We start from the raw sequence: 20,634 nt of genomic DNA, 5'->3' as shown, positions 1-20,634 counted from the left end.
TAGGCCTGCTGCCTCCTGTTAGAGGACTGGAGACCCAGGTGTGTCCCCTGAAGCCGCTGACATAAACTGCCGACCGCAGGCAGCTCTGCCTGGTCCAGGCAGCGGCCATGGGGGCTACCTCCATGCTGATGATAAGCAGCTTCGTGTCCCCACTGAAATCAGGCTAGACGGGGATTAATTCAAAGAAAGGCCTGCCACACCTGACTGCCTTATTCTATCCAGCAAGCACGTGGGTGCTCACATCCTGTGTGGCCTGGTCCAGACTCTGCCCCAGGTGTCCAGCTGGGAATGGACATCTTCCCTGAGGTAGGGCCAGGCTGAGTTGGGCGGGGTTTTTTGGCGTCGGGTGTGTATCTGGCCATTTGGGACGGAGTTGTGAGGACCTTGGCCGTGCTCAGAATCTGGTACCAGACCCCGATCCTGCACCCCCCTTTTGGTGGTTTCCGAGGGACCTGGATTCCCATTCTAGTCGGGGCTGCCCTGATCCCTCTGATACATTTCAATTACTCTGACTTTCTAAAACCTCCAGTGAGGCGGAGGGCTAACTCCTGAATATATTTAGTAAGATATTTCATTTTTAAGTGAATCGTTGGGAAAAGATACTCTTCATTTCACGGGTTGCTGTGTTTTACTTGATGAACCCAAATGAAAAGCTGGCCATTCATTCTTTAAGAGTATGGCTTTGAAGCTCTGAGAATTATCAGTGTTCCCAAAAGCCTCTGTGCATACGGCTCAAGGCAGGCTTCACTTGAATTGACCGCGATGCCTCCTTGATGGATGACGTCCTCATTTGACACCAAGTACAATTGCGGGAGTAACAATATGTTCATTCTTTCTGAACCCTGCATGAGACGGACTGTGAAATTGACAGTGATTGATAAGTCCGCTGGGAGCTTTTAAATGTGCCTCTCTATATGGATGCTCATATGGCATGCTTTCTTTTTTTCACTGAACCTGTTACTATTATTATGTTACTATGATGTTACTCAAGGTTATTTACTTTTCTTGAGAAATCTGTTTAATTCTGTTTAGAAAAAAATGCTCCAGACCTGTAATGCATCTCACTATCCAGGTCACAAACTGTTGCCATTACCTCGATGACTCCCTAGTGTGTCTGTTAGGAAGACATTTGTTAGGCAAATGTTTAGTGCTTGTCTCTGTGTCCGCTGTTCTCTGTTAAGTGCTGAGGGAAAAATAAAACATAAAATCACCCTCTCTTCTTTAAGAGGACACAGTAAAATTTCGAAGACAGGTTTATAGGAAATGTTAAATACAGTGACATCGTCGCTTAGAAGAGTGTTACGTGGTCACAGGATTCTTGGTGAGAATCTATAACTGGCGTAACAAACAAACAAGAAGTCCGAGAGATGTATACTGGAATGTTGTAGAAGATGTTGATGGAACAAACATTGATGGCTGACGGAACAGCTCCCATCTGTGCTTCAGTTGATCCAAAGTGAAACATGCAGAAATAGGAAAGGTGATCTTGAGAACCTGGAGATAAAGGGAAGAGGGTGTAGGCGGTTAGCTGAGGTAGGCAGGGTGCTGGGAGACGCAGAGTGTGGGTCAGAGGTGTGTGCGAAGGAGAGTGGGAGCCATGGGCAGGCTGGCAGACGGCCTTGTCAGGGTCTAGTCGAAGCTTGGCAGGTGTGCCAGCGTGAGCTGTGTAGTCTGCCACGATGTGCCTTGCGCACGAGCGTCTCTGCGTGTTCCCACGACTAGCACCGATGGCAGATGTGGGTGCAGGTATGTGAATCCAGCAGCCACGTAGCTAACATGTGGCCTCTGGTGCCAGACCCCCTAAGCTCTAGGCCAAGCTCTGCCATGTACAGGCTCAAGGATTTAGAGCATGACATTGCACTTGTACCTTACTTCTTTTCTTTCATGGTGGTAAAATATAAATAACATAAAATATATAATCTTAACCGTTTTAAGTGTGCGATTCAGTATCATTAAGTACATGCACGACATTGTGCAACCATCACCACTGTTTCTAGAACCTTCTCATCATCCAAAACTGAAGCTCTGTGTCCATTAAATAATAACTCCCCTCTCCCCAGCCTCTAGTAACCTCTATTCTACTTTCTACCTCTGTGAGTTTGACTCCTGTCTGTACCTCATGTAAATGGAATCATACAAGATTTGTTCTTCTGTGTCTGCCTTATTTCACTTAGCATCATGTCTTCACATTTCATCCATGTTGTAGCTTACGTCAGAATTTCATTCCTTTTTAAGGCTGAATAATATTCCACTGTATGGATAGACCACATTATGTTTATCCATTCATCTGCTGATGGCTGTTCGGGTTGTTTTCCTCTTTTGGCTGCGGTCAATAATGCTACTCTGAACATGGTATACAAGTATCAAGTCGAATCCCTGCTTTCATTTTTTTTTTTTTTTTTTTTTTGCAAATATATCTGGAAGTGAACATTGCTGGTTCCAATGGTATTTCTGTTTTTAACTTTGCACGTTAGTTTTCTTATGTATAAAATGGGGATAATGATAGTTCCTAGTGAGCAGGCTGTTGTGAGGATTAAATGTATATGAAGTGTTTAGACGTGCTTAGAGGCATATAGCAAGCTATAGGTAAGTGTCGGCTGGTTGATTTTACCTGAAAGCACAGCCTTGTGCAGCCTGCGTGGTGAACACCTGCAGAAGAGATCTAAACATCAGCGCTTTTACTAGCAAGGCAGCATGCCCCTGCCAGTAGTAATGGACAGTCCTTCTGAGATGCGTGCCATCCGTGACAGTCCTGCTGTTCCTCCAGCTTTGGGTGTTTCTGGTGTCCCACGGGTAACAGGTGATAGAAAATTAGATCTCCTTACCTGCAAAACCTGAGATCTTAAATCAAAATGTTTAAATTGAACTCCTTCCTAAATTCTTTGGGAAAATCAAATATGATTATGTGTTTTTAATGTGAACATTTTATTCATAATATAAAAAGACAGTGTACCTATTGGTGTACCATCTGTTAATTTTAACTCTGAAACATCACATGTGTTCTAGGAGCGTCCTGGTGAAGGGGGTGTACCCGGAGAGGTGGTTTCCTGTTGATAATTTAACAATTATTGGCAACTAATAATTCGGTAACCATTTCATGTTGATAATCGTGCTCTAAGTGCTATGAGTTGGACTGAGGGTGAAAAATCTTCTTGGATACATAACTCCTACGTGGATGTTTGACCATATTTAAAAGCACTAAAGTCCTCACTGGTGCATTTCTCCTGAGGAAGTTAGTACCTTGGATGTATGCCTCACTGTCTCCGGAAAGACCGTCTCTAATAAACACAAAAGCCACTTTCAGCTTCTTTAGACAACCTGCCTTTCTAACTTAGGTAAAATTACTTAAATATTCTGTTGAAATTCCTTTGTCAAATCATATCATACAAACAATTGTAAGCTGTGGATCAATGAACACAGCATATAAAGAATGCGAATTAAAGGAGTCAAGTAAAAGGATGCCATTATATATATATATATATATATATATATATAATTATTTTTTAGATTATATATATTTATATATATATAATGTTTGCTTCTTTCACATGATGGAAAACAAAGAGAAGCTTTGCAAAATGAGTTGACTCTCCATACATAATTGGACATATGATGCAAGGCCCAGTGTATGTTGCCACCAGAGAACATTCATATTATATTTATTTTGTTATGGGCAATAACTGTGTGGAGGTGTGTTGGTGCTTTGTTGAAAATAGAAAAGGTGGACTGTTTTAGAGACAGGAATTTGCTAAGGAGCAGACAGAAGCTATTCTCCACCCACGAACCCCCCATTCGTCTCTAGCACCAGTCTTCCTAGTACCTAAAATTCTTTTGGAGAGGGCTTTGTTGGGGCAAGAAATGTGTGAACACAGCTTTCTCTGTGCATGCCATGTCACTGTCACCATTAAAGCAGCAAGGACTGGTGCATCGCTTCAGTGGTCCTTCTAGACCCCAAACAACAATAAAACTCTTCTGTTTGCTGATGCTTCAAATTATGTTAGCCAAAGAACAAAAGCTTTTCATGCTGCAACTTAACAGCGAGAATACTTTGGGTTTAATGCTTTAGTGTGATTGTGTTGAAGTTGGGGTGTAATAAGTCACGGAAAGCATTAAAATGCCTCTGTTTTGGTAGGAAGAGAAAGGGCACACTTGTGACTGAGTGCCTGGTATTGGGGGTGTGCGGGCAGAGGGGGCGTGGGAAGGCAGAGATCCAGGGTGGGGTACACGGGGTGGAGGGGGATGCCAGGGCGCTGAGGGATTAGAGATTCCAGCAGGGGCTTTACGGCTCCTCCTGTCTGTCATCTTACCTTCAACAGAGACAGTTCTAAAAGGAGCTGGCCCTGAAGGGATTTTTTTTTTTTCTTCTAGACAAGCATTTCTGCCCATCATGATTTATGAGGATCACTTTTGAAACATGGTTGAACTTGCATAATCAGGGGATTATGCAAGTTTATCAGAAGAATCTGATTATCAGAAGAATCACGGTGACAATAACATAGATAAAGCGCCAGGACCCGGGGCTATGTGTCCATGGGTGGAGGATTGGAGACCACACAGATCGTGGAGGAAAGGAAAATGGGAGGTGCAGGCGTTCCCATCCCCCCACCCCCACCCCCACCTCCCGCCATGCACAGCAAGGAGAGGTCAGTGTGTACTGACCGGGTCCAAGGAGGGCTGATGAAGAGTAGGATTACTGGACCTAAATAAAAAGGGTGGGCAGGATTTGGATATGTGAAGAGGAGGCATTCTAGCCAGAGCGGGGAGAGAGAGGGAGAGAGCGAGAAAGAGAAGATTCAGGAAGCCCTCCATGCATTGGATCTTTCAGACACCAGTACATAGACCAGTCCATTCTTGTCATTATATTCCACTTGGTGATGCCCTGGCATTTTCACTCTTCTGTATTCTGTATTCACCCCAAATTTCTCTCTCAAGAGATGTGGACTCCAGCCTATGGTACTTTGCACCTGAACCTCTAAACCTATGGGCACCTGAGAAATGCCCCTTTGTGGGTCTGAGATTATCCTGGTACAGAGTGGTAAAATATAAATATAGGATTGAAGTTCCTGGTCTGCATGCTGAAGTTTAGGATCATTAATTGTTGAGGGATTGATGGCTATGCAACTATGCCTCAGTACATATACTCTGTGCATTTGTGTCTACTGGGAAATTATTTTCAAAGGCATAAAGACAGCTCCAAAATAGAAACCAAATATAAAAAGTAATCTTATGTGATATAAAAATAGCACTGTTACACATCCACTTATTGCTACAGATATTGTAAATGATTTGCTTTAGAGCTGGAACAAGCATTGGAGAAAACCTAATTGGTATCCTTCATCATTTTGTTCTGTATTGAACTCTGAACATGGCCAGTATTTGTGGATTATGTGTGAAATTAGTACCACAGAAAATTTTTTTAAATCAACCTATTCAGTAGCAATGACATGGCAAGCCAGCCCATTGCATATAATCATGCCACATCACTCTACTATAACTTCTTGACATCAGAAATATTAGACAGTGTATGCTAAAAATTTCCTTGTTTTCCCACAGAAACTTGATTCTTAAAGTAATTAAAATTTATGTGTGCTGCTGTACAAAAATATATGTGTATCTTATAGAGACAGTATTTATCGTATCAAATTTTTCTGATGTCCAGACATTTCTGTCTGCTCCTTTATTATCCAAGAATGGTGCCTGTGTCTATAGGGAATGATGGGATTTAATTAGTTCTGAGTAATGTGATCTGATACCAGCTATGGCCCAGTCTGCCATCTTGTCATGAGTAGGCTGTGATCAGAATGAGTGGGAAATATTGGTTTATGATATCTTTGGACTGTGTGAGATTGTCATTCACATGGAGGAAGAGTTGGCTGGCTGCAACAAATCCTCACTGTGAGTGCTGATCTGATATCGTCTCCCTGCAGATAGAGCCAGGATAGAATGTTGAATTCTAAGGTGGAAAATAGAGTTGACTGTCATCTGTGACAGTGGTTCCAGAGGAGTATACTAACAAAACACCGATTGTGATGATGTGGTTATTATTTGAAACTTAGAGTTTTACAACTGGAAGGGAACGGACAGGTTTCAGTCCTGGAGGTAAAGTGACTTGTCCAAAATCATGAAATTGAGACTAGACATCTGGATTCCTGTGACTTCCTGTCCAGGACTCTTTCCACTAAATCAACCAGTCTGGAGGCTGAGTAATCAATTGTACCTTCATCATGTCTGTCATGCAAAATTTACAATCATAACTGCAACACACACATTCAGAAATCTGTTTCAGTGACGGTATTAAATGGATTACTCCCTATTTAACATCTACCTACCTATTTAATATTTTAAATTCTCACACTCTTTTTTTTTTTTCCTTTGTGGTACGCGGGCCCCTCACTGCTGCAGCCTCTCCCGCTGCAGAGCACAGGCTCCGGACGCACAGGCTCAGTGGCCATGGCTCATGGGCCCAGCCGCTCCGCGGCATGTGGGATCTCCCCAGACCGGGGCACGAACCCGCGTCCCCTGCTTCGGCAGGCGGACTCCCAACCACTGCGCCACCAGGGAAGCCCTCTCACACTCTTTGATGCCAGAATTAATAGCCAATAACCACACAGTGTGCCAGCTTGATTTGAGATGGATCTCTTTCTTCTCTGTGCTTTAATATCATCACGTGAAGCTGGTCCCAGACAGCTGTGTAGACGCTGTAGGTTACAGCAATGTTCTTATACAAGTAATCAGTTTAACAGTAAAGAGCAAGAGAGGAGAGTTTATAAATTATTCTTGTTGGGAGTGGATCTGGTGTCGCTTGTCACTGTAATGGAATACATAGGTCTCTGCATCATTTCCTAATGGCTGTTTATTGTTGGCTGTGCACTCTTCATTCAGTGAGTATCTGTTGAGTTTGCTGTTCCTAACACTATATCCAGCCTTGGAAGGGATGCAGCATGACCTTTATCTCAGCAGAACTACAGAAGAGGATGGTACATGAAAAACACTCCATATACATTTACTAAATGCTTAATTTCTACCAGATGCTGGGTTAGGACCAGAATCCTCGTAATGTGTGGCAGACTACTTTGAAGAGTGCTAAGGACATTCAAAGTAGGTGTTGATTCAAGTATTTGTTGAGTGGTGATGGTGACGAGGATGATGATGACAAACGTGTGTTGAGCCTTTACTATGAACCAAGTATGCAGTAAATATTCTACCTGGATTATTTCATTCAATATTCAGAACAAAGGTCAGAGCTGTTATTATTCCTTTGTAAACATGATGATGAGGAAGTAGAGACTTCGATAGAGTAAATAAATTGATCAAGAGTTATCAAGGAAGGCTAAATTAGAAAGACGAGTCCTTTGATAGGCACCTTGATGTTAAGATAGGATTTATTTGACTTGCCATTGCTGGAGGAGGGGACAAAATTAAAAGTACTATTGAAAGGTAAATAGCCTTAGAAATGTATGACCATCTTAATTTTGAAAAGAGCCTTTGATATGTCATTTTTCCTTTGATATGAATATTTATTATATTTCTGAGTGTTAATAAGTATATCACCTGCTTGAGCATTCAAATGACTCCTGTACTTCTCTGTGAATTAACATAGGAAATATATAGAAAGTAGGAAAACAATGAAAATTGCATTCAGTAAACTATAAACCAAATAGCACAAAGTAGTCATTTCTTTTCATTTGTTTCTTTAGGTTCAGAGAATCACACTGTTTCCTTGTGAAATGTAAATCATTATCATCATTAGCATTTCTCCTAAAGAGAAATCCTGACTATATTAAGTCTATTTATCGCAAACTGCTAGGTGCTGAGCTCTGGCATATGGTAGATGAAATAACACAGATTCCTACAAAAGCTGCCGAGGAACAGCTGGAGATCAGGGCTGCCCATCTGACTGGGGAAAGCGGAAGCATGATGATTGATGAGTTGACACTGGATGCAGGCCGTCAAAACTGGAAGGACCACACTTTGAGGTCAATCTAGACAGCATCAGACGGGACTCTAAGGAAATTAGATAAAGCCTCGAGTGTCTTGTGAGCGACAAGTCGCTATGATGGAAATCAAGGCCTGATGCTAAACTGTAGGTTTCTCAGAAACGTCTGTAAAAGGGATTCTACTATGAGCTTACTCACTTTAGACCTAGTACAGACTTCACTCTGCTGCTCTGAGTTTTGGCTTCCCTGCTTGTTGAGAGTGTGGTTAAATCCAGCATGACAGTTCCCTTCTGGAGAGTTTATACTCATACCATGTATCACAAACTGAACTGGTCCAACTTTAATCTATTTCAATCTTAGAATTCAATAGAGGCAGGCCAGGATAATACTCGGAATCAACAATTCTGATGCAGATTGGCCAAGGAAGTGGAATTCAGACAAAGCCGACCCAAGCTTTGTCAGAAAAGAGAGCCCTTAAGGTAGAGATATTCTATGGTCACTCCTTACCAGGTCAGGTCACAGTTTTTCCAGGAAGAAGAAATTAAAGGTTATACCCACACTACACTCTCTCCCTTCCCTCCTTCCATCCATCCATCCATCCATCCACTCACTTGCCATTCATCTATCCATCCATCCATCCACCCACCCACCATTCATCTATCCATCCATTCATCCATCCACCCACCATTCATCCATCCATCTATTCATCCACCCACCCACCATTCATCTATCCATCCATTCATCCATCTGTCCTTTGATCTAGAAAACACTTACTAAATGCTTCCTATGTGTCATGACTCATGGATCTTACGTACTAGTGTGGGGAGACAATAAATCAGTAAACAAGGAAATAAAATCCCGATAATTTCAAACAGTATCTTCTGTCCACCTCTGAAAATGCAGATGCAGAAGCCAAGTTGCCAATGGTATAGGACTGAACCACCCTAATATTTAGCAGTTGAGCAGAAGGAAAGAGCCCACAGAAGAGAATGAAAAGCAAAGGATAAGAACCTTGAAGTCATAGCTGACAAAAAGAGAGGATTTCAGTGCTGCTTAGAAGATGTGGAAGATGAATCAAGACTAGGAACTGTTGGCTTGGCTAACATGGAAGTCATGGGTGACCCTGGCAGATCAATTTCAGTGAAATGGTAGGCATGAATGTTCTCAGTAGGTGAACAGTACCCAAAGAAGTAGAAGCTTTTGAAAAGTTTTGCTGTAAAAAGAAGCAGTAAATGGTTGCTGTTAAGAATGTAATAATGATCAAGTATGGGGTCTATAAAATTAGACTGTGTTCAGTTCTGGCTCCAGTGGTTGTGAGCCATGTTACAATGTACTGGTCACTTAGCCTTCATGGGCTTCAGTTACTTCATCTGTATAATGATTTTAATAACGCCTATTAAGGAAAGACACACAGGGCTAAATGTTTTCTGTTTTTCTTTCAACGTTCTTACATTTGTAGACATGTGTGGAGATAGGGAGGGGCATGGAAAAAAAGAAGAAGAAATAGTAGATGTTTTGGGGGTAAAATTACATTGTCTTAAAATCGCTTAAGTAATATAATCACTTAAATTAGTGTTTCCCTCTCTTAAATACACGATTTTAGGCATACTGGGTTTACTTGAACTTGATTTTGTGTGCAAGTGATTTAATTTCAATGGGGATAGATGTAAAGGCTTGACTTTTTTTGTGTGTTCTTCTTAGATTTATTAGTAAGTATATATCTTAGTCAAAGTAGATGTAAAATTATGGAAGATCAAGTTAAGCTGGTGATTGAAGGCATAAGACGATAATCCACATGATGTGCATATGTTTTGTGCGGGGTATTTAGCAGCGTGTGCTACACGGATCTTATATGGAGCTTACAATGGTCAAGTATGCTTTTTCAGATACTAAGACTTCCTGGTGTCTGGAATATTGAAATTCCTTTTGATATTGGAAAGTAATTATCATATACCTGCCCAAGAAATATGTATTTCATATGCAAGATACATTGTAGATGGTAGTTAACAATATAAACATCAATACCTGTAATAGTTATTACCATTAATAGCTACAGTTACTGTATTTATATGAAAGTACAGTGCCTCTAAGTAGATCTTGTTTTTAAATTTATGACATCTTTTTGAGGTAGGAATGGTGAAAGAAAATCCCTCTTCCAAACAGAAATGCTTAAGTTCCTTGGTACGATCGTATGGTAGCAGACAGGTGATTGCAAGCAAGGCCTTCTGATTCTGAGAATAGTGCTTTCGTATCTAGAGAAGCGTCAGCATAATTAGATTATATCAAACACAGCTCAGACCAGTGTGCAAGGAGTTGGTCTTCATTCTAAGTGCTTTCTAATGGCAGCCAAAACATCTCTGGCCCAATTTTATACAGTTTTTCAACGAGCAGAAAATGAGTATTGTAGCTATAGTTGCACATTCTCCATGCCAAAGAAGCAGTGGTTCTGTTGCTGTAAAGATGATTTTTTAATAACAGCTTTATTAAGTTCACATGCCGTGAAATCCACACTTTCAAATGTACATTTCAGTGAGTTTTAATATAGTCACCCTGTAGTGCAATTATCACCACTATCTAATACTAGAACATTCTCATTAACCCCCAAAGAAATCCGGTACCCGTTATCTATCACTCCTCATTCTCCTCTCTTCCTGTCCCTCTTAGCCATGAATCGACTCTCTCTGTATTTGCTTCTTCTAGACCTTGCATATAAATGGAACCATACAGGGTGTGACCTTTTGTAACTGATTTCTTTATCTTAGCACAATGTTTTCAAGGATCATTCATTTTGTAACGTGTATTGATACTTCATTCCTGTTTATGCCTGAATATTCCATTGTATGGATATACCACACATTGTTTATCCAGTCTTCAAGTGATGGACATTTGATTTATTTTCACTTTTTGGCTGTTATAATAATGCTACAAGAACATTCATGTACAAGTTTTTATGTGGAGGTGTGCTTTCATTTATTGTGAGTATATGTCTAAGAGTGGAATGCCTGGGTCATATGGTAACTCCATCTTTAATAATTTGAGGAACTGCCAGACTGTTTTCCCAAATGAGAGCACCATTTTACATTACCAGCAGCAAATGAATGAGGGTTCAGATTTCTCAACATTGTGGCCGATACTTGTTAACATCTGTCTTTTTTTTTTTTTTAGTTTTTATTGGGGTATAATTGATTCACAATGTTGTGTTAGTTTCAGGTGTACAGCAAAGTGAATCTGTTATACAGATACATATATCCACTCTTTTTTAGATTCTTTTCCCATATAGGCCATTACAGAGTATTGAGTAGGGTTCGCTGTGCTATACAGTAGTAGGTCCTTATTAGTTATCTATTTTATATATAGTAGTGTGTATGTGTCAATCCCAATCTCCAATGTATCCCTCCTCCCCTTACCCTCCTGTAACCATAAGTTTATTTTCTATGTCTGTAACTCTATTTTGGTTTTGTAAATAAGTTCATTTGTACCGTATTTTTAGATTCCACATATAAGCAATATCATACGATATTTGTCTTTCTGTGTCTGACTTACTTCACTCAGTATGAGAATCTCTAGGTCCATCCATGTTGCTGCAAACGGCATTATTTTGTTCTTTTTTATGGCTGAGTAATATTCCATTGTATATATGTACCACATATATACATTTCTCTGTTGATGGACATTTAGGTTGCTTCCATGTCCTGGCTATTGTGAATAGTGCTGCAATGAACATTGGGGTGCATGTATCTGTTCGACTTACGGTTTTCTCTATGTAAATGACCAGGAGTGGGATTGCTGGATCACATGGTAGCTCTATTTTCAGTTTTTTAAGGAACCTCCATACTGTTCTCCATAGTGGCTATACCAGTTTGCATTCCCATCAACAGTTAGGAGGGTTCCCTTTTCTCCACACCCTCTCCAGCATTTATTGTTGTAGACTTTTTGATTATGGCCATTCTGACCGGTGTGAGGTGATACCATCTATCTTTTTATTTCATTTTAGCATCCTAGTAGGTGTGAAGTGGTATCTCATTGTGGTTTTGATTTGTTTTGTCCCAAATGACTAGCAATATTGAGGAACTTTTCATTTGCTTATTGGCCATTTTTATATCTTCTCTGTAGAAATGTCTGCTCAGATCCTGTGCTCATTTTTAAATTGGCTTTTCTTCATATTGTTGAGTTTCAAATGTTTCCTAAGATTCTGTGGTTTTTCATTTCAAATTCTTAACGGTGTCCTTTGAAGCACAAATATTTTAAATTTTGATGCAGTCCAATTTATCTAGTTTTATTTTTTGTAGCTTACATTTTTTTTTGTCATATCCAAGAAAACCATTGCCTACTCCTAAGTCATGAAGATTTATCCCTGCATTTTCTTCTAAGAGTTTTATAGTTTTAATGTTTACATGTAGGTCTGTGTTCTATTTTGAGTTAATTTTATTATACGTTGTAAGGTTAGAGCTCCAATTTCATTCTTTTGCATGTGGCTATCTATTTGTTGAAAAGACTATCATTTTTCCGTTAAATTTTCTTGTCATCATTGAAGAAATCAGTTAACTGTAAATCTAAGGATTTGTTTCTGGATTCTCAACTTTATTCCATTGATTTACACGTCTACCATTATGTCAGTATATCACTGTCATGATTACTGTAGACTTTCCCAGTTTTGAAACTGGGCAATATGAGTTCTCCATATTTGTTCTTCTTTTTTAAGTTTGTTTGACTACTCCATGCCCTTGCATCTTCATATGAACTTTAGGACCAGCTTGTTAATTTCTGCAAGGAAAAAAAAGATAACAGCTGAGATTTTGATAGAGATTTTGTTGAATCTGTAGGTTAATTTGGAGAGTATTGCCATCTTAACAATATTATAATTTCCAATCTGTGAACGTGGAATGTCTTTACATTTATTTAGATCTTCTTTGATTTCTTTCAACACTAAAAAATTTTTTCACAGTGTAGGTTTTGCACTTATTTTGCTAAATTTATTCCTAGATATTTTCTTTCTGATGCTACTGTAAGTGGAATTTTGTTCTTAATTTCACCTTCAGATCACCCACTGTGTAGAAAAGCAAATGACTTTTTGTATATTGATCTCATGTTCTGCAACCTTGCTGAACTTAATTATCAGTTCTAAAAGTTGTTTTCTGGATTCTTAGGATTTTCTTTAGGTAAGATCATATCATTTGTGAACAGAGATAGTCTTACTTCTTCCATTCCAATCTAAGTTCCTCTTATTTCTTTTTCTTGACTAATTACTCTGGCCAGGACTGCTATTAGCATGTTGAGTAGAAGTGGCTGTAGTGAACATCCTTGTCTTGTTCTTGGTTTTAGGGGTTATGGTTTGTTTTAAAATGTAACTTGTAATGAGGTGTATTGGTGGTGACTCTGAAAATTCAGATACTCTTGTTCTCTTTCTTGGTTAATAATAATGAATTATTGTACTTAATAAGTTAAGTAAATATTTTTGACCTGAGTGGAACTATTAACAAGTTTTCTATTTACTAAAGATTTTTGTTATTGACTCTATAGCTATTTTAGGGCTTTTTAGCAGAAAGCTGTATCTTTGAATATTTAGATTTTCCTGTAATTAACACATGCAATTCTGCTGAAATTCAAACATAAGTGTTATTTTAGAGCCCAATGTGGTGCTATGTACATAAAAAGATATTTTGTATTTTGAAGATTGTGTAATCACATATTTGTGTTTCACTTATGTCTGGGATTACCAATACAAAGGAATTCAAAGATATATTGGTATAGAATATGATATAACTCAACCTAGTTTGCCCCTTGGTTATAACATCTTGAATCCTCTTAACCATGAATTAAATACCTATATGTATGTCTATATATCTAGTAAAGTGGAGCCCCTGCTCTGGTAAAAATATGTCATAAACTGAATTTCCATCTGAGACTCTTTTTTTTTTTTTTTTTTAAAGCAAATTATTTATTTATTTTTATTTTTGGCTGTGCTGGGTCTTTGTTGCTGTGCGCAGGCTTTCTCTAGTTATGGTGAGCTGAGGCTACTCTTCATTGCGATGCGCGGGCTTCTTATTGTGGTGGCTTCTCTTGTTGCGGAGCACGGGCTCTAGGTGCGTGGGCTTCAGTAGCTGTGGCACACACGCTCAGTAGTTGTGGCTTGCGGGCTCTAGAGCGCAGGCTCAGTAGTTGTGGCACACGGGCTTAGTTGCTCCGCGGCATGTGGGATCTTCCCGGACCAGGGCTCGAACCTGTGTCCCCTGCATTGGCAGGTGGATCCTTAACCACTGTGCCACCAGGAAAGGCCCCCGTCTGAGACTCTTGATCTCTTTTCTAATTTTTTCACATTGCATTACTATGGTCTTGTCAGCAGAAAGAGGATAGTAGCTTCATTTTGCCTGCAGGGTTTCACATCATTAACCTTCCAGTATCATTTTTATTATATGAGGAAAAGAAATGGACTAATATTTGAGGAAAAGCACACAATATTCTCCATGCTGAGAAAATACACTTTCAGAGTGTGATGACTACAGTGCTCTACCAAAGAAAAGCATCCTCTTTTGTAAAAGAATTGATTTTGTTGGTGTGAATTAATGGGATGCATGTTTTTTGTTTATGTGTTTATTTGTGTGCTTGCCTTGTTTTAAGGAAACTTGATTGGTTTCACATTCTTATTATGTGACACAAACATTAGAATACATTCTTTTCATTACTGCAACGCAAAAAGGATTTGAATGTATTCTATAGGAATATCATCGCGTATGACTTCTTGAGGTGTGTGTGCCTGTATGTGCGTGCACGGATACGTGTTTGCATCTTATGCAGAAGTGAGGTCAGAGTCTAAGCAAATGGGTACTTTAGAGGTTTGTTTTAATAGTTCCTGTGCATATGCCTAACATGCCAACTCCTGTGCATAACTGTCACTGCACATTCATGCAGTGTTGCTGTCTGAGGTCACACTTTGACACTTAAAGACAAGAAAAATTTTATTTTGTAGAGAGTTTAAAGGGCACAATAAAATAATCTTGAAGCTGGTCATCCTTGAAATGTGTTAGCAATTATATATAGAGAAAACGATTTTTAAATATTTGTTTTACATTCATACTCTTAAACGTGTTAGTAACACAATATCCATCATGTGATTACAGCCAGCCGTCAGGGAAAGAACATAGCTAACTTCTTTCTAAAACAAGACAAATTTATACAACATCATTTTTAAAGGCTGAATTATCTTGCATGTATAGCCAGGTAGTAGGTTTTATCTCAGATCTTTTAGTATATCAATCAAGATGATTATTGCTGAATACTGGTTCACTTCTTAAATTATTTCTTTATTATAAATACATGGAAATGGAATTGCTAGGTCAAAGGCATGCTTGTCTTTAGGGCATTTGATACTTATACCTACCTTATATTATCTTATGATGTATTTGTAAATATATACCTCTTCCTTTTTAGATTATTGAGTTATATGTTTCTCGACTAAGCACAATAGTTAGTATGGACTTAATAAATGTCTATTAAATAAATGGTTCTACTTATAGTTAGGCTATTTTGGAAATTAAGACATACTTGAAGAGATTTTTTAAACTATAGGACTGAATTGCAAAAAAAATTTTTCAATCATTTATATGTATTTGGTGATCTTCAGTTATACATTTTTACCCATCTTCTATTTTTTTCTCTAATAGAGGTGGTTTTTAATGTAATAGTGAAAATCATAATTTTTAAAGTGAAATGGTGAGGTACAGAAAAGTTGAGTGAAGTTAAGTGTCTATTCTTACAGGAACATAAGAATTAACAAGGTTAATCCATTCTCCATCCCGTTGACTAAATATTTTACAGCCTATCCTATGAAATAGATGTGAAAAGATCCAGAAATATCAGACGTGGCCCTTGCTGTCAAGGATTTCACTGTTTGTTGTTAGTTGGGACTAGTTTGTAGAACAAGCATAGTGTGAGGTCACGCATTCAGGGACATGAGTTCAGGTCCTTTATTCCTTACAGAGAGAAATGGAAAAGAAGGAGAGGGAATTTGGGACTGTGGACAGTCCTGCAGTGCCTGGAAGGGGTGAGGTGAGTCAAGTCATGCACAGAGCTAGGAAAACAGCCATGAACCGTAGGCCATGATTTCAAGTGGGTGAGTTAGTGCCATCTTCAGGAAGATCTGGAAAGAAGCATTGGGGGAGTTTTGTACCACAGAGAAGAAATGAAGTCAAGAAAGGAAGGATTTGGGATAGGTATGAAAAGTCTAGCTTGAACCGATGCCCTGGAGAGAAGATGTGGTTTGGGAGCATATGTTTTTTTTCTCCCTCTGACTTTGGTCAAAGCCAAGGTAATCAATTACCTGCCCGAGTTTCCTCACCTATTCTTGTCATCAGCCATGCTGCTGGAAGAAACCGTGGGCTGGAAGAGAGTCATTCCTCATTGCCCTGGAGCCCTAGGTGAATCAGCTGGTAATCATTTTCCGTGCAGTACAGTTGACCCAAGGTGAGGGGCCCTACCCAGAGAGAGTGATGAAAAGCAATGAAGAGCCATACACCTCATTAGTAAAATTGAATCTTGAAGGATGGATAGAGTTGTCAAATATAGAAAGGAAGAAGTGACTTCAAGTCCATGTGATATTGACACAAACACATGAAAGCCAGGGCGGGATGCCCCCTGTAGGTAGGTAGAGGTAAAGATGCTTGGGAATTTACGCTGGTGAATTAATTGCAGTCAAGGCCCCAAAACACTTGTTTTAACTTTACTCTTTGGGAAATTGATAGCAGAAATGCAGTCTTTAAAAACAAAAATAATGGAGGTGAGAAGTGCCTAGATTTGATTTATGAAAATAATTCCGACAACAGGGTGTAGGGACAGATTATAGAGAGGCAGGACTAGGGACAGAATTTACAGGATTTGGGGACACAGCCAGTCATATAATTCATAGGGTCCAATTCACAATGAAATGTGGAGCTTGTTGTTCAAAAATCATTAAGAATTTTGAGATAGCAACAGCAGAGCATTAAACCAAGCACAGAGTTCTTCTGAGCGCAGGATCCTATTTGACTGCCCAGCTCGTGTGCCCATGCAACCGGCCCTGGTTGGGGAATGAGTGAGAGGTGAGATAAATCCAAGAAACCTCTGTGTTTATGTTCGAATGGATGAAAGTGCTATTGTCCTATTAAATGAAAACTGAATTCTGAAAGAAAATCTGCTTCATGAGAATGCAAGTAGATTTATCCTGATGATTTTGAGCTGATTTCAAAAAAATTTTTTGGTAACATCCAAGGGCAATCAGAAATATGAATCTGGACCTCAGAGATGTGAAATCTTGAGTAAAAAGCTGTGTTAGAAGGTGGTTTGTGATAGCCTCAGGAAAACTATATAAATAAGAGTAAAGGTGACCAAGGACAGAAGCCTGTGGGACACCAGGATTCAAAATGGGGGAAAATTTCTTAGGATGTCTCTTTATCTCAAGTTTCCAGCTCAAACTCAGTGCTTGGCATATAAAAGGGAAATTAATGGGCAGGATAAAAATGAAAGGTGAAATAATTATTTGAGACAAGATGGAATTATTTCAAATAATTTGAAATAATTATTATAATTATAATAATTATTCCACAAGATGGAAATAATTATTTGAGACAAGATGGAAACTTTCTCGAACTACATTTCTCGAAATTAGACAGTCCATCTACCGAATGTTCCTAGATGGGCTTGTTCATCACCCTCTAAGTTTGGGGAGAGCCAAATGGAACGGAAAATCCTTGAAGTTCGGTCTCCCCACTCTCTAAGCTTGCCTCCATCATTTACCTTCGTCCTTAAATCCATCTCGGCACTAATGTAGGATTCCTGCCATCTCTAACCTTCCCCAAAACCATGGCTCTGGATCAATTATTCTAACTCCCCAGCACATCCTGGGTTAAAACTTTGGTTGTGATCTTTGCCTACTGCAGACAGAAACCAAATAAAATGATATGTCTCTGACTCATTATATGTTAGGTAATTTTTTCTTAGGAAAGTGAAATGGCCTTTAACATTTTCTGAGAAAACATGATAGAAATGCTGAGAGTAATGATTCCTTTAAACCAGGGGTTCCCAACCCCTGGGCCACAGACCGCTGTCAGGAACTGGCCACACAGCAGGAGGTGAGCAGTGGGCAAGCTAGCAAAGCTTCATCTGCAGCTCCCCACCGCTTCCAATGGCTCGCATTACCGCCAGACCCATCTGCCATTACCACCTGAACCATCCCCCCATTACCTCCTGAACCATCCCCCCATTACCTCTTGAACCATCCCATTATCTCCTGAACCATCCCCCCATTATCTCCTGGACCATCCCCCCATTATCTCCTGAACCATCCCTCTATTATCTCCTGAACCATCCCCCCATTACCGCCTGAACCATCCCCCCATTACCGCCTGAACCGTTCCCCCATTACCTCCTGAACCATCTCCCCCATTATCTCCTGAACCATCCCCCCATTACCTCCTGAACCATCCCCCTATTATCGCCTCAACCATCCCCCCATTACTGCCTGAACCATCCCTCTCATTACCTCCTGAACTATCCCCCCCATTACCGCCCAAGCCATCCCCCCACCTCACCATCCGTGGAAAAATTGTCTTCTACAAAACTGGTCCCTGGTGCCAAAAAGGTTGGGGACCTCTGCTTTAAAGAATAACTGCAGTCAGCTCTCAGCAAGACAACGTGAAATGCCACAGGGCTTTTACTGTGCAAGGCCTTATTATCCTAAAGTTCAAATGCTTGGACATAGTACCGCAGTATGAGTTTCCTGTTTGCCATGTAGAAACTCTGCTACGTGTTCCCCTTTCATGAAACGATGACAAAAGCTAGAGGCAGAATTTCTATGCAAATGCATTTTAATGTGAGTCTATTTACTTTTTCATTACTTTGAATTCAGTTTCTTACATAATTTTTAATGCCACTCACAAATATGTACAATTAGAGAGAGTCTTAGTAATAACTAATAAAAGAAAAGTTGGAATTAGGGCCGTTCAAATTATATAAACATAACTACGAGGTAAAGTTGTCATAAATGATACCCACCTAAACAAACTCAGTTTATCTCTCATAACAGTTACTTAGACTGGTGCATCTGAAACTACTGATCAAAGGAATCGAGCGTCTTGCTAAATGCAGATTCAGACAGGGTAGCTTGCTGATGGAGCCTGAGAATCAGCATTTTTAACAAGTTCTTAGCTGACTCCCATATTGCCAGGATCAAAGACCACAATTTAAGTAGCAGGGGTTTTGGTCTGAGTGCAAAATGCATGACTTTAAAAAAAAAAAATTGTCGTTTTTGTACCTTATAAAGATTTGATTCTGTTCCTGAAACTTACAACAAGCATTTCTGTCTTCCTAAGGAGGGGAACCCTCTCTAGAGAAGGTGAGAAATTTAAACACACTCCCCAGTAAACCCTGTTTGGAACAGCCATGTCTGTGCTATAATGTAAATGCATTTTTGCCTTAAGAAAGGGAAAGGGGCTACTACATGGACTCAAGATTTTTCCTACTTCAGAGATTTTATATGAGTTGTACCTTTTTTAAAAAATAAACAAACCAAACACTCATTTCTTATTTATTTTCCTTTGGAACTCTTTGTGGCCCTTTTCTCTACTGGTCAATTTATATTTATAATTATAACTATTCTCCTACTTTCAAGCCCTCTTACATGATTCACTCTCTACCTCCCCCACCATACTTTTGTGTTTTTTTTTCTTTTTTAATTTACTTATTCATTTATTTATTTATTTTTGGTTGCATTGGGTCTTTGTTGCTGCACGTGGGCTTTCTCTAGTTGCGGTGAGCAGGGGCTACTCTTCGTTGCATTGTGCAGGCTTCTCACTGCGGTGGCTTCTCTTTGTTGCGGAGCACGGGCTCTAGGCACGTGGGCTTCAGTAGTTGTGGCACACGGGCTCAGTAGTTGTCGTACATGGGCTGAGTAGTTGTGGCACACGGGCTCAGTAGTTATGGCGCACGGGCTCAGTTGCTCCATGGCATGTGGGATCTTCCCAGACCAGGGCTCGAACCTGTGTCCCCTGCACTGGCAGGCAGATTATAAACCACTGCACCACCAGGGAAGCCTCCCCACCCCTCCCTGCCATACTTTTCTTACTTTTTCCCATTATTTACTTTCTTTTCCTCCCCGCATCCCCTAAGTCTACTACTGGATGGGACAATCAGAGGAAATATAAAGCTGTTTCCAAGTAGATCAATGTCGTAGGACATCCTATGGGATTCCTTTTGAAGTTTTTTTTTTTTTTTATAGTTCCACAGTGTCTGTAATTTCTGGCATCCTCCCTCTATATTACAAGTACCTTTTATAAGTCAAAATGCCTGTATTTACAGACAATTGTTCCCTTTAGCCAATAAAACTCAAACCTGTTCACTGATGCAATCCCTTAGGGAAACCAAAAAAACGCCAGACTTTAGAGTTACTGGAAATGTAGTCTTTTTTATTAACACTTAGTTATTTGATCTTCATGGTACTCTTGCATTTTAAAGCAGTTGATTGGTTTTTGGCTCTAAAAAAATCAAAAGATATCGATAAGTTACCTACATTAAAGTCAAATCACGTTAATATCATATTAAAGTCACCCTGACTTAATGACATTTGTAGTGATTCCCTTCAGTTCTAACGTCAATATTACCTGTTTTGTCATTTAAATGATGACTTGGCAATTGAGCTACATCCTGGAGGAATTTTTTATGTTACATT

General features: G+C 39.6%; 1 protein-coding gene across 1 annotated transcript in view; it reads left to right on the top strand.

Annotated features, from left to right (window-relative positions):
- The first annotated feature begins 1,679 nt into the window (after nucleotides 1-1,679).
- LOC136120104 (ubiquitin-ribosomal protein eS31 fusion protein-like) overlaps nucleotides 1,680-20,634 on the top strand; it is a 72,406-nt gene continuing 53,451 nt past the window's right edge. Inside the window, exon 1 of the mRNA XM_065873623.1 lies at nucleotides 1,680-1,746. Within this exon, the coding sequence (XP_065729695.1) occupies nucleotides 1,680-1,746 (67 nt within the window). The remainder of the gene's footprint in view (nucleotides 1,747-20,634) is intronic.

This window comes from Phocoena phocoena, chromosome 3, assembly GCF_963924675.1.
Source record: "Phocoena phocoena chromosome 3, mPhoPho1.1, whole genome shotgun sequence".
Lineage (NCBI taxonomy): Eukaryota > Metazoa > Chordata > Mammalia > Artiodactyla > Phocoenidae > Phocoena > Phocoena phocoena.
This window is presented reverse-complemented; position numbering and strand designations above follow the sequence as displayed.